General features: G+C 44.8%; 1 protein-coding gene across 1 annotated transcript; it reads right to left on the reverse strand.

Moving 5' to 3' along the window:
- Positions 1 to 8702: 8702 nt before the first annotated feature.
- Positions 8703 to 13138, reverse strand: DUSP6 (dual specificity phosphatase 6). Its single transcript, XM_082850517.1, has 3 exons — positions 12285 to 13138; positions 11231 to 11668; positions 8703 to 10187 (listed from the first exon to the last, which is right to left on the reverse strand). The coding sequence occupies exons 1-3, from the start codon at positions 12682 to 12684 to the stop codon at positions 9880 to 9882; spliced, it is 1146 nt and encodes a 381-aa protein (XP_082706643.1). The 5' UTR covers positions 12685 to 13138; the 3' UTR covers positions 8703 to 9879.
- Between the last annotated feature and the right edge of the window lie 129 nt (positions 13139 to 13267).

Genomic DNA, 13267 nt, shown 5'->3' on the forward strand with positions numbered 1-13267 from the left:
GGATGTTAAAAACAAAATAGAAAGCACATCTCGTGAGTGCTCACACACACGCACACACATATACACACAGAGACACCAGAATTCATCTGCTCCAGAAATACTGGGTTGAGTTCCAGTCATTAAACCTCAAAAATGTCAGAATGAAACTGGAATGTATCCAAAGAAGGTCACTTAAAATTAGTCAATATTAGGGTTTGTAAAGAAATCAGAGAGACTTTAAAACACGTCAGCCTGAAAAGACAAAATATGAGAGTTGGTGGGTCAGAATCTATAAAATTTTTTTTCATTTTTTTTTTTTTAGATCAGAGGGTTCTGATAGAGTGTTAGAGTGAACACAGTCCCAGCACAGCAGACCTAGAAGTCCTGGTAAAATTAAAGTATTTCTAGGACAATTTATATTTTCAAATGCTATTCTATAGGACAGGTAATAAGCTAGAAAAAAATCATAACTCTAAGAGAGTCTAAAGTAGGGAGCTCATAAAAGCTTATGGTACAGTTAGAGCTAAATTATATGCCCCATCTTCTGATGTCCATGTTATGAAAGACATCTAGCAAGCTCCCATTCACACTGTTCTTTGAAGACCCTGAGAGTGGAGATTCTAGATAAAATTAACTACTGGCTTAATACTTATGGCATATCTGGTAATTCCCAAAGTGGCCAATCAAAAGAATCACTTATGGACCTTTTATTATAAAACAGATTCCCAGGCCTCACATCCAGTAATTCTAACTTGGTAGGTCTAGGCTTAGCAACTCTAAGAGAAAATCCTTTCCATGGGAAAATCCAGAGTGTGATAGGATTGGCTGAACTTGAATCATGTCTTATCCCTGAACCAATCACTGAGATGGGAAAATGATGTACTCTTCTTGCCCTGCCCTGGGTCGTGTACCTGCCCCTAGAGTTGGGGTAGGGCTTTCGCCAGGAATGAAGTGGGTAACTAATATTCAGTCTCCCCTTTTTCCCAAGTAACAGAACCTCAATTATATGTTAGGGGAAGCACATGCCCAGCTAAAAGTCTATATTCCCCAGTCTCTCTAGCTATGGCCATGTGGCTAATTCTGGGTATTGAATACATAGAGTACAAGTCTGGTACATGTTTTCCTGGAAGCTTCTCTGAGGGAACAGACTCTGCAAGAGGGGCACTCTTTTCCCTTTTTTCCATCCTCCTTCCTACTGACTGGAATGTGAATGTGATGACCAGCATGGAACCGCCTTCTTGTGACTGTGGGGATCAAAGCTAGAAGAAGCCTGAGTCTCAAATGGGCCTGTGAAGTGGCCCTACCAGGTCAGGATTTTACACCTCCTGACTTTTACAGACGAGAATAAATCCTCATGAGTTTTGATAATTTTTAGTTTTTGTTCTCTAATACAGGCCTCTGAACCTAATTCTCCCTGATACATTACAGTAAGATTCTGTAACCAGATGTGTGATATTGTGATTTACGATAAGAAATATATATATTGGTCTCTGTCCCCAGTTCCTGACAGAGGGCTCTTGAGACCCTTGTGATTTCCTGGGTGATAAGACTATCTTTTGTTCTAATAAGAGGACTCTGGGTGGGCTTTTGGATGAGGGCCGGTCACAGGAAAGAACAAGCCATGAATAGATGCTTGGAATTTTCAGCCCTGCCTCCCATTATCTTGAGAAGGGAAAAGGACTGAAAATGGAGTTAATGATTGATCACGCCTACACGATGAAGCCTCCATAAAAATTCCAAGAGTATGGAGTTTCGAGAGCTTCCCGTTTGGTGAGCACATACTTACTGGAAAAGTGACACACCCCCAACTCCACAGAGACAGAAGCTTCTGCATTGGAGACCCTAGACCTCGCCTATGTATCTCTTCACCAGGCATACATCCGTATACTTTGTCATATCCTTTAAGAAACTGGTAAACATAACTACATGTTGAATTGAACCTGAGAAGAAGGTCATGGGATGCTCTGATTTGTGGCCATGTTGGACTGAAGTTGTAGGTAATCTGGGACCTTCTACTTGCTGTTAGCATCTGAAGTGGGGTATGAACAGTCTTGAGGGATTCAGCCCTGAAGCTGTGGAATCTGCCACTATCTTTAAATAGAGAGTGTTAGAATTGAGTTTAACTATAGGACACCCAGCTGGTGTCACAGAGAATTGCTTGGTGTGGGGAAAATCCTCTACACATTTGGTGATCAGAGTGTGAGAAGGGAAGTGTGTGAGTAGTAAAGGAGACACAAGAAACAGACACACAGGAGGAAAGAACAGGAGTTTTTCCAATTCAAGATGTAACTGGGAAGGGAGGCTAGGCAAATCAAAAGCCACTGTTTTTTCTACTCTCTGCAAATTATCTTTAAATTTCACCCCCCATATCCCTGGGTATCCTGATTTTTGCTATCTGTTTTACATCCTGAAAAATACTTTTGCCATGCCTTACAGAGAATTTGTCTTTTACTACTTCCAAATCTAGGCATAATTCATCACCTACAACTGTAGCATTCTTTTTACATGTCTGTGAAAAAAACACCACTCTTCAAAACTTGGTGCAAGAGTTAGGATACCCCAAAACACTTCTAGACCAGCCCCACTTAAGTCCAGATAATCAAAAGTAGATATTCTTTCATCTCAGTCTCTCTGACTCTGTTTCCATGTTTGTTAAATAGATTCAGTGGTTTTCAAACATTTTTAGCCATAAGTCCCTTGATTCCCTAAGACTCCACGTAAGGTTATGCAGGTCGGCACTGCCAGTTTTGTCATTGTCTTTCTGATAGACACCTTTTAAAGTTATATAATATACAACCTGCCCCCAAATGTACCCTTCCCTGAGAAGGACCAGAGGGATAAAGTTTGAAAAGCACTGCACTGATATTTTCAATGTGTATAATCAATAAAGGACTAGTATTTAGGATATCAAAGTATTCGTTATATCAATACAAAAACTAGAGGTAACTCATGAAAAACTCAGCAAGAGGCTTGAACAGGAACTTTGCAAAATAAAATATCCTTTGCCAATCAATACCAAACAAAGGCTCAACCTCATGAGGATTCAGAATACTGAAAATTAAAATCATAATAAATAACAATTTCACACCTTCCAGATAAGCAAAAACTAAAAAAGTCTGACAATATCAAGTGTTGACAAAAATGCAAAACTATAAAAACTCAAATACCATTGGTGGTGTTTAAATTGGTACCACCACTTTGAAAACAATTTGTCATTATATAAGGTGGGGATCTACACAATCTATACCTATTCCATTCCCTTGTGTATCCTCAGGGAAACATGTGCACAGGGGTATCAGGGTACATGCACAAGAGTCTTCTTAGCAATACTGTTCGTAATAGTTAAATCTGGATAAAACCCAACCGTCTATGTAAGGTGGAATACCATGGAATTCCATGAAATACAATAGAATACTATTTTGCATGAAACTAATGAACTATCACTATACTCAATAACTTGGTTGAATCCATCACAAATATAACATTTTCTCTGCCCAAATGAAAACATTAATATTCTTTCGTAAAACTATTTCATATTTTAGTTCATGGGTCAATCTTTGTGATTGTTTCAATGGTATTACTATGTTGGGAACATTAGAGACAGACGAAAGATGAGTTAGATTAAAAGAATAATTGCAGCATTGTTGACAGCTATAACGTTTTCAAGATAGGACCATGAGACTAATTTGGGGGCTCGTTATTACTTCTTAGAGACCCACATTCAAGCAGTTTCCATGTAAGAAGTGGAAGGTTCTGTTTTCCAAAAATGGTTGCAGCCATATTTTCCATCGCACGTGCTCTCAGAATCTTGCCCCTCCTTCATCTCCTCACCTTGAACCGTGGTAGACCCTTGTGTGACTTAAGAGCCTACGTCCTGAAACTCAACACAGTTACCTGACTCTCTCACTTGGGGTTTCACCCATGGAACATCATACTGTGAGGAAATTTAGGCCACATGAAGAAGAAGCAAAGTCCCTGACACAAGCCGTCGGCTGAGCCCCCAGCTGACAGCCAGCACCAGCTTGCCAGCCACGTGAGGGAGCCATCTTGGAAATGGAGCTTCTGGCCTGCAGTCGAGCTACCCCAGCCAAGACAGCATTGAGCAGAGACCAGCCTTCTCTGCTGAGATCTGCCCAAATGCAGACGTAGGAACAAAATAAATGATTGTTGTTGTTTGAGCCTCTAAGTTTGGGGGTAGTTTGTTATATAGCAATAATAACCAGAACTTAAGATAAAGATTCCTGCCATGATTGTCCTTGGAGTTATGTGCTCCCAAAGAACCCCTTCTGTACCTTCCCCACTTTCTTCCTTCTCCTGTTAGCATTTGCAATGGGAATTAAACTAGACATGATGAAAAATGCTTAATGTAATAAATACCTAGTTTGTCTCCAAATGCAGTAAAAGAAGAATTCTAGCTTAGAAGAAGCAATTTTTTTCTAGCTTGGTGCTTTTCAGGATGTCGTTATCAAATAATATATATTTCTCCTTCTTACATTTGTGTGTCTGAGAGTTCATTTTTGGAGGTATGGTGGTCCAAAACTTCTCATCATTTAAAGGCTGCACACAGTCTCTAAAGGTATTTTTCCATGACAAAATAGGGAAGTAGGTGGGCCAAATTGCAGACATGTGGACTAATCATCCTTTCCCCTATAAAAAATTAAATATAGGGTCTAAAATGTTATTTTGATCGTTGCAGCAGGTAAGGACATACAAGGACTTGCCCAATAGTTCTTTGGGGCTTCCGCTTTGACTTGAGGCACCAGCAGAAAGATTAAGAGGTGACACTTTGAAACATGACTTTGCCTTCGTCAGCCTTTGAGGGCCTGTTAAGTCTTTGGCTGCCTTTTATTTTAACCTTGTTTCATTGAATCTGTGTAACACAGATCAAGGCCTGGATAAATATTTGTGAATTGTTTGAACTTTGTTCTGTGCCCTTAAATACTCTTAGGAAATCAATATTGGACTTTAAAGAAGTTTAAAGATTCCGTCACCAAAACCAGACTAATTCAGGGCCCACTGTGGTAGAAACACAAGAGGAGTACGCGTATTGGAAAGTCTGCAGAATCTTTTGGAAAATGACTGTTAACAGTGTGAGGAACTGCATATAAATTTACACCCAAAGTAATCCTTTTGAAGCAGTTTAAAGTCTGAAGCCTGATTTTTCAAGATGACTTTTCAAGAATCTTTACTTACGACCAGATTTCACGTGATTTGCCTTTGTTGTGTTCTGCTCCTCCACTATTTTCTAATATGCCCCTCTTACTCTGCAGCCTTCCATGGTTCTCTCTCTCTCCCCCTCCCTCCCTCTTCCTCTCCCTCCCCCTCCCTCTTCCTCTCCCTCCTTCTCCCTCTCTCCCTCTCTGTCTCTCTCTCCTCTCTTCCCCCCTCGCCAGGCCAGCTTTCCTCCAAGAGGATCACAGTGAGGAAGTGACTATCTCTGGGGCCAGTTCACTTGTGTAATCCTGAAAGGGGAGTATGGGCAAGGTTCAGGGCCAGCTGGCCAGCTGCTAGCTGCTCTAGAGATCGTTAGGGACATCAGTTTTGTAATTTATGTGCTCATGGGTCCAAGATAGAGTAACTTCTCCGTGGAGAGGGAGGATGGAAGCTTCTAGGCAGACCTGACATCTCTCTGATGACCTATCAGCTGGGGTCCTCTGACTCTCTCTGGATTTGGCTGTCGAATTCGGGTTTGATTTGGCAGGTCACTTAACTCTGCTTCCTCCACTTCCTCGGCTGTAAAACGGGGTCACCACTTCCTAGCCAGCATCACAGGACTTTATAAAGACGAGCAAATACTGATGACAAGCAATTTACAAGAAGAGCTAAAGCCTCAAAGTTCTACCAGTTCCCACGAGGTGACTTCAGGCTCTATTGGCCTCTCTCTGCCTCAGTTTCCTCGCTGAAAAATAAGGATGATAATAGGACCCATCTCAGAGCTGCTCTGAGGATTAAATGAGCTAATATTGTAAACGAAGTACAGTATCTAATACCCTCAGTAAATGTTATTTGTTTCCCCTCATCTGCACCTCGTTTTACCATCTAGTTTGTGTACCAGAACACTGGAATGATAAAAGAATCCTAGAATGAGAGGTTAAAAACTCTCTCATTTTATAGACTAGAAAAAAAGAGACTTGGTGAGGTTGGGTGACCTGCCCAGGGCTTCTGATTCATTAGTGAGAGTCAGAGTTCAGGTCTTCTAATTGTTGGTTCAAGCAAGTCTCCATTTTCACTCCTTTAAAGGCTGTGCTGGTATTTCTATCCCCAGATAAGCCTTTCTCCATCTGATTTTAAACCTAAGACCAGTTCTGACCAATAAGCAGTACATCTTCTAAGTCTCCTGCAGCCCCACGAAACCTGCAGATAACGTCCGGGAAAGCCCCCCCCCCCCCCCCCCCCCCCGCCCCAGCCCCCTGCAGAAGGCCAGGAAAGGTACCGCTTGCCTAGAGACCTGAGCAAACCGCTAATGGAGACAGCAGGTGAGGAGGGAGGCCAGGGAGCTGCAGCTGTTGGCAAAGGTTGCCCTAGTAACTGTGCAGGGCTTCATTCAGGAAGTGAGCCCAACTCCAAGATGCAAAATGATCGCCTTCAAGGGCTCCTGTGAGCACAAAGGAACCAAAGGAACTGAGGGATGGCCAGGAGAAAGGGAGGTGTGGGGTGAGATGGGGGCCCAGGCTGTCAGTTACAACCTTCCACCTTCCAGAGAAGAAAAATAAAGGAAGAGAAGAGCTGTTTGAATCTTCTGGCCTGTGTGAACCGTAAAAACACCCATTTAACAGGAGTCCCTTTGTGGCGATGGAGGGAAGCAGGCGCCCCTCTGTTTACCAGCCTTATGAAACAGTATGCCAGGAGAGGTGGGAGAAATCCCAAACCTTGCTAACTTTATGGGGGCCCTAAACTCTTCTTGCTGCCTCTCTTTTATTCACACTGATGACAAAGACCATTTGCTACCAATTTATTGGAAACTTTTTTTTTTCACAGCTTGAGCTGCTTAAATGCAGGGAGCTCCCGCTCCCCACAAATCGCTGTCAGACACTTGCTGAATGGGCCAGGCTCAATTATGCTCCTGCCACAGGTTCAGCTCACACTGTGACCCTGCATGGCTTCCTGCTATTCATATGTGTTACTTCCCCTTTGTGGTAATGGCTTGTGGCACTTGGCCAGAAAACATTATTAATTTCAGAAGTGGACTGACAAACAACAAACCCACAGTGAAATGAGAGGAAGTGCTGGGGAGGCCAGCTGTCGGCTTGAGCAGAGCTGTAGGAACTCAGTGTATGCAGGTTCTAGAAGGAAAGGAGACGATAATCCACAAAGAGGAAATGCACTAAAATTATCCACCACCTATATTAAAGAAAAAAGAAAGAAAGAGAAATCAGAGAAAAGTGGTGGTGGGGGGGAGGTGTGTGGAGAAGCACGCAGCTACTCGAGCTGCAGCTGGACAGGAAATTGCTAACGCTGCTTGCAAATCCCTACTTTGAAGAGGCAGTTTAGGGAATGCCAGGAGCGGAAACCGTTCAGAACTGGATTAACACGAGCCAAGTTGAACTGCAACCCACTTCTCCTTTCGGAGCTCTGGCTGACTTGGGGCACCCAAATGGGAGAGACTGACTTGGTGTTTTTTTGCACTGTTTCTGCCTTTTATACGTGCTTAGGTGCTAAAAGTCACACTGGACGGCTTGATATGATTGCCATAAAATCAGGGTTACTTGCCTCCTACCAAATAATTCAACTGGCATCTCACAGGTACCGTGTGGGTAAAAAGCCCATCTTTCTCCCCACTGCAGACCAAGGGCTCAAGCTCATTCAAAAAGGGCTGGAAATATGTGTTCTAATCCTTTTGATTTCATACACCTGCCCTTTATTCTGATTTGTGTATTTTGACACTCAGGACGAGGAGAGGTATGTCCCAAGGAAAACGACAGGATATTAAGCCTTTACCTTAAAGTAACTGTTCAAAATAACCGCAACATAAAGTTCCAACAGGAGTTTCTGGCCCACGTTCTAAATCAAAGTACAAAGCACATTAGGAGTGGCAAGGCTTCATTTCAAGTGCCAACGTGAAATCGTGGCTACATCTAGACTCAGGGAGAAAGCTTAGCTATGCCCTGCCCTGTACACAAGAAAGGAAAGGGGAGACATCATCCCAGACTCATTTGTTATTCCAATGAGAATTTGCAGGTAGAATTGCCAGACAGTTACAGACCAGAAAAAGAATCATCTCTACTTTCTCCCTGGCATGTCTAAGTATTATTGAGCAGAAGACCCTGAGACGGAAGGAAAGAGAGGTGAACATTGCAACTGTCACCTTGTTATTCTGGTGCCCCCCCTTTAAGACTATTCATGAATAACCAAATCTTATAGTTCAGCAAGCTGGGCTCTGAGACTTCATTTTTCTTCAAGAGCATTACAATTTTCTTAAGTAAGCCAGAACTTATTAGGAAGTATTGTCCATTGGAATGATGTAATCACTCTCTTCCCTTCGTATAAAGTATTATCCATAGGAATGATATAGTCAATCCCTTGTCACTTTTATTTGAAGCAAAAGAGGCACCTGAAAAATTCTTGGAAATAGCTTAAAAGATGAGAACTTTGCCCCATTATTCCTACATGTACTTTACAAGCCAATATCAATCCCCAACTGAAAAAGTCCTAAAATGTGTCACTTCACATGTAAGTACAATTAAGGAGAGATTTTTTAAAAATACACATTCAATAGCCAAAATAGTTATTTATTAATAATTTAAGGTTTTACATTCTTATAATTAATTTCAGCTCAGAACTTTACACCATGAACATAATGGAGCCACTTGTCTCCCTCCTTCACAATCATATGCATGTCGCCTGTTGAATGGGTACCCACGCTCACACACACGCTTCCAGTTACGCACAAATTGTTTTTAAAAAGCAAAGAGACCAACCCAAAGTATTGCATTTGAGGTGACACTCCCTGAAGAATTTTGTACAGAGGTAATATACTGTTTAGCACAGCTGAAGTTTAAAAAAAAAAAGTGAGCCCATGATTTTGGTGTCTTTCCAAGATATCCCCTTTGAGACAATACAAGCCAAAATATTTACAAAAGTAAGGCAGAGTCAAACTACATTAAGAGAAAAAAAAAAGGTCACAAGGAAGATATATGAAAGACACTGGAGACTGCACCATAACAAGGTCTCTGTGATCATAAGTGTCCATGAAAACGTCATTCAGAATTGGTAAAGTCGAGCATGCTGCAAATATATCCTTTGGATTAGAAAAGAGCAAAAGTTTCAATCGTTTTAAGAAGTGGCATACTGCTCTTTCTCCCTTTGGACGATTTCTTTTAAACCCATCAAAGGAAAAACAAACACAGTTCAAACAAACACTGTCAAATGATTTAAGATCAAATATTTACAATAATCAAATGGAGTATCAGATTCATTTGATTGATTATTTATTTTCTTTTTTTTTTTTTGCAAACTGATACTACAAATACAGAGCTGAAACCTCTCTTTGGCTCCTCTATATGCAAAATTGAGTCAGTCTTCACTGAAGACAATATAGAGTCAGTTCCAGATGCAAAAGGAAACAGTCATACAAGGCCCTAAAGAACACATGCTCCTACCCTACCATTTGGTCCTACCCTATATACCTGGAAGTTCTCGAATCCCAGTCCCTGCAGGGGTAGGCTGTACACACGGGTGTGGAGCAAACCTACTGCCTGTATCTATACAGCAGGTCCTGTTCTTCCAACGAGAATGGAGCAAATCTCTCCCTTTGGAATAACCAATTCCACACGTGGTAACCTTGTCTAATACAGACAGCTGGTGTCATGTTGACACCTGGGCCACATACAAAGAAAGCAGCCCAGCTGATGCTGCTAAGAGAAACTGCTGAAGAACGGACACATCCCAGTGTGGGGCCTTTCACGTGGATTGCAGGGAGTCCACCTGGTAGACATTCTGGTTGGAGGGCGTGGTGAAATAGAGCTGCTGTGCTGGGACCCGGTTGTCACAGGGGCTGCTGAGTCCCAGTGTCCTCTCGAAGTCCAGCAGCTGGCCCATGAAGTTGAAGTTGGGGGAGATGTTGGATTTCTTCATCTTCACAATGTCATAAGCATCGTTCATTGACAGGTTGAGCTTCTGCATGAGATAAGCCACAGTCACAGTGACTGAGCGGCTGATGCCAGCCAAGCAATGCACCAAGACACCACAGTTTTTGCCCCGGGCTTCATCTGTAAACACACAAAAAAGAAAGGCAAAATATCAGTAGACTGAAAACCACCCTTTGTGAACAACCAGTCTAAAAACTGAATAATAATGATAATCATAAAAAAGGTTAAAAATAATTGTGTGCAGCAGTTGAGCCCTGCAGGCAGCAGAAAATGTATCAATGTGATAAAACATGTACACTGGGCACAATTACATATTTCAGATATTTTCTGAAAAGGGAGCTTTTGTATTAAGTTCCCGCCAACAAAAAAACTCCTTAATGTGTGCATTCTTTGCCCCAGCATGTGAATACCAGAAACCCTGCAATATGGTCGTGAATGCCTTTTATACAGACAAGCAGACTGCAAGGGTCTATTAAATTATTCTCCAACTGTTGTGCAGCTAACAATGGAGATATTCAGGCATTTTAAAAGAGAGAGGGAAGTCACAGGGGACAGCCCATTAGGAGGAACAGGATGTCGACATGGCCTGAAAATGAGTTCCTTTGTAATAGGAAATGCATTACAATGCCTGGAGATTCGCTTCTCCAGGCTTTCAGCCCACAGTCCTTCCTGCTGGGCTCAGGTTACCCTCACTGTCTCACTGTGAACCGGTATCACAGTAACATTCAGCTGGATTACAACATCTAGCATTCACAGGGCTTTCCAACGCCTAACTTCGTATTCTCAAACAACTCCCAGGTCTTTTAAAATTACAAAGTCATGGTAGAATTCCTGTCTACCTTGAGTACTATTATCTGGCCCTCCTCTAGTCCAAAGATTGTGGGAAAATTCTGTTGTCTACTTACAAATGGTCTCCCTTTCAACTGACTGAGTTCAGAGCCAAGCAGCAGACAGCATTTCAAATACACCTGTGGTCTGCAGCCTTGTCAAAAGTCACTTTTTCTTAGCAAGAAGATAAACCAGAATTAAGAACGCCCTTGGAACATCAGAGACCGGCAGCCCCACAAATTAGAAGCAGCAAGAAAGATGAACGGCTTGAACTCTAGGAAAGGTTAGGAATTTTGCATTTAAAAGTCTGAGCGAGGACTGTTAATTAGTCTCACCTATGAAAGAAATGGCCTCAGGAAAAAACTGGGACAGGTTTTGGCTCCAGTGATCCGAGATGGGGATCTGCTTGTATTTGAACTCTCCCGCGTTCTCAAAGAGATTCGGCAAATTGGGGGTGACGTTCAAGATGTACTTGATGCCGAACTCCTCCAACACGTCCAGGTTGGTGGAGTCCTTGGCACAACCCAAATAGAGGAAGGGCAAGATCTCCACGGGGAAAGAAGGCTGGCTGTTGGACAGCGGGCTGCCATCCGAGTCCGTTGCACTACTGGGGTCTCGGTCAAGGTCAGACTCAATGTCCGAGGAGGAGTCGGAGCTGATCCGCAGGCCCCCGAGCCCCAGCACTGGCAACGGTGGCGAGCTGCTGCTACACGAGCCGTCTAGATTGGTCTCGCAGTGCAGAGCGAACTCGGCTTGGAACTTACTGAAACCACCTGCCAGGACGAGAAAAGCAATCATGTAACCCGAGATCCCGTAGTAGTTTTCACAGCTTTGAGAGCCGCAGCCTCACGCAGAAACACACCACAGAACCCTTCCAGCCGCCCTGCACACAGAGCCAGATACAAGAGAAAGACACTGAAGTGTGCACCCTTGGGAACAGAACGAACGGGCCCGCCTCCCCTGGGAACCTTTATTCTTCCGAATCCGGAAATGCACAAAATGGCAACTTTTCCGAATATCTTGAAGGGCTAGAAGGGGTCAATCTGCACCCCAACGACCTCTGCCGTCCTGCAAAATCTGAACTCAAAATCAAACGATAGAAAGCAGGGAATGGTGGGGAATATCCCGGGTAGGAAGGAGACCTAGTTAGAAAGAACCGGCTAGTGCCTGCGGCCGGAAGCCGGTCGATTCCGCGCGGGCCCGGCTCGCGGGTGCGGGACTCTAGAGAGGTTCGCAGCCGGGAGCCGGCAGACTGCCCCTGGCGCAGCAGCGCGGCTCAGAAGCGCCAGCCGAGCGCTGCAGGGGCGCTTCCAGCACGCGCGTCCCGCCTGCAGCTCGCAGCCCGGTGTCCCCCGTCCTGCCCCCGCGTGGAGCTCCCCCGGCTCGTACCTTCCAGGTAGAACGCCCGGCAGCCCTCGTCCTTGAGCTTCTTGAGCAGCAGTCCGAGCACCGACTCGCCGCCCGTGTTCTCGTTCCAGTCGCTGCTACTCTCGTCGTAGAGCACCACGGTATCGGTGCCGCAGCGCCGGGTGAAGCGATCCCGGTCCTCGCCGCGCGTGAAGAGCGCGCGTACCGGCAGGTTGCCCTTCTGCAGGCGCCGCAGCATGATCCCCGGGATGGCCACGTTGATGGCTGACTCGATGTGCGACGACTCGTACAGCTCCTGGGGCCGGCAGTCCATCAGCAGCAGCCGCTCGTTGCCCAGCTCCAGCTGCTCGTTGAGCCACGCCACGGTCTTGCTGATCGCCATTTCCGACGCGAAGGGCACGGGTCTGAGCGTATCTATCATGGGGGTCGAGCTGCCGAAGAGGGCGGGGTACCTACCAGACGCCCCTCGGGGCAGGCATAGGCCGAGCACGCCGCGCGAAGCCGCCGCTCTCAGAGCGGGGTTGAATTCCACCTCGCCCTTCCCAAACCCGGTTAGCGGTTGGGGCAGGCGAGACAGAAGTGAAGCCGGCGGTTCCCTCTGCACCCAGCTGCAGCCGCTCGCTCTTAGTGTCAATGAATCTCTCTGAATGAAGCTGCCCGGAGAGTTTTGTTCCTCCCCGGTGAATGAAATCCAATTAATTCGGACTCCGTGCTACTCAGAGGGGAGAAAAAAAAAACCCAGCGGCTCCTAATCCCTCCCTCCAAGACTGCACCTCAAATCCACCCGGGCGTCTTTCTCCTAGGACTATTGAAGCCTCGATTTGCTCACTCTCCCTTAGACTCAAGCCTCGCACACCCCCCGAGCGAGGCAGCTCCTCAATGGATACAAACAGCGAGCGTCTCAATGGATACATTCTCCAGGCCAGCCAATGAGCGCGCTGCGGAAGGGGCTGTTGCCGTGGGGACGGGCCGGCTGGAACAGGTTGTGTTGATGAATTGTTAAT

This window comes from Leucopleurus acutus (assembly GCF_964270905.1).
Source record: "Leucopleurus acutus genome assembly, chromosome: 11".
In the NCBI taxonomy this organism is placed as follows: Eukaryota; Metazoa; Chordata; class Mammalia; order Artiodactyla; family Delphinidae; genus Leucopleurus; species Leucopleurus acutus.

What these genes read in the sequence shown, in the direction of transcription:
- DUSP6 (XM_082850517.1), bottom strand. Translation starts at nt 12,684, where the DNA reads ATGATAGATACGCTCAGACCCGTGCCCTTCGCGTCGGAAATGGCGATC. An exon ending in CCGGGCGTTCTACCTGGAAG is followed by an intron (nt 11,669 to 12,284) that starts GTACGAGCCGGG and finishes TCGTCCTGGCAG; the next exon opens with GTGGTTTCAGTAAGTTCCAA. An exon ending in TGAGGCCATTTCTTTCATAG is followed by an intron (nt 10,188 to 11,230) that starts GTGAGACTAATT and finishes GTGTGTTTACAG; the next exon opens with ATGAAGCCCGGGGCAAAAAC.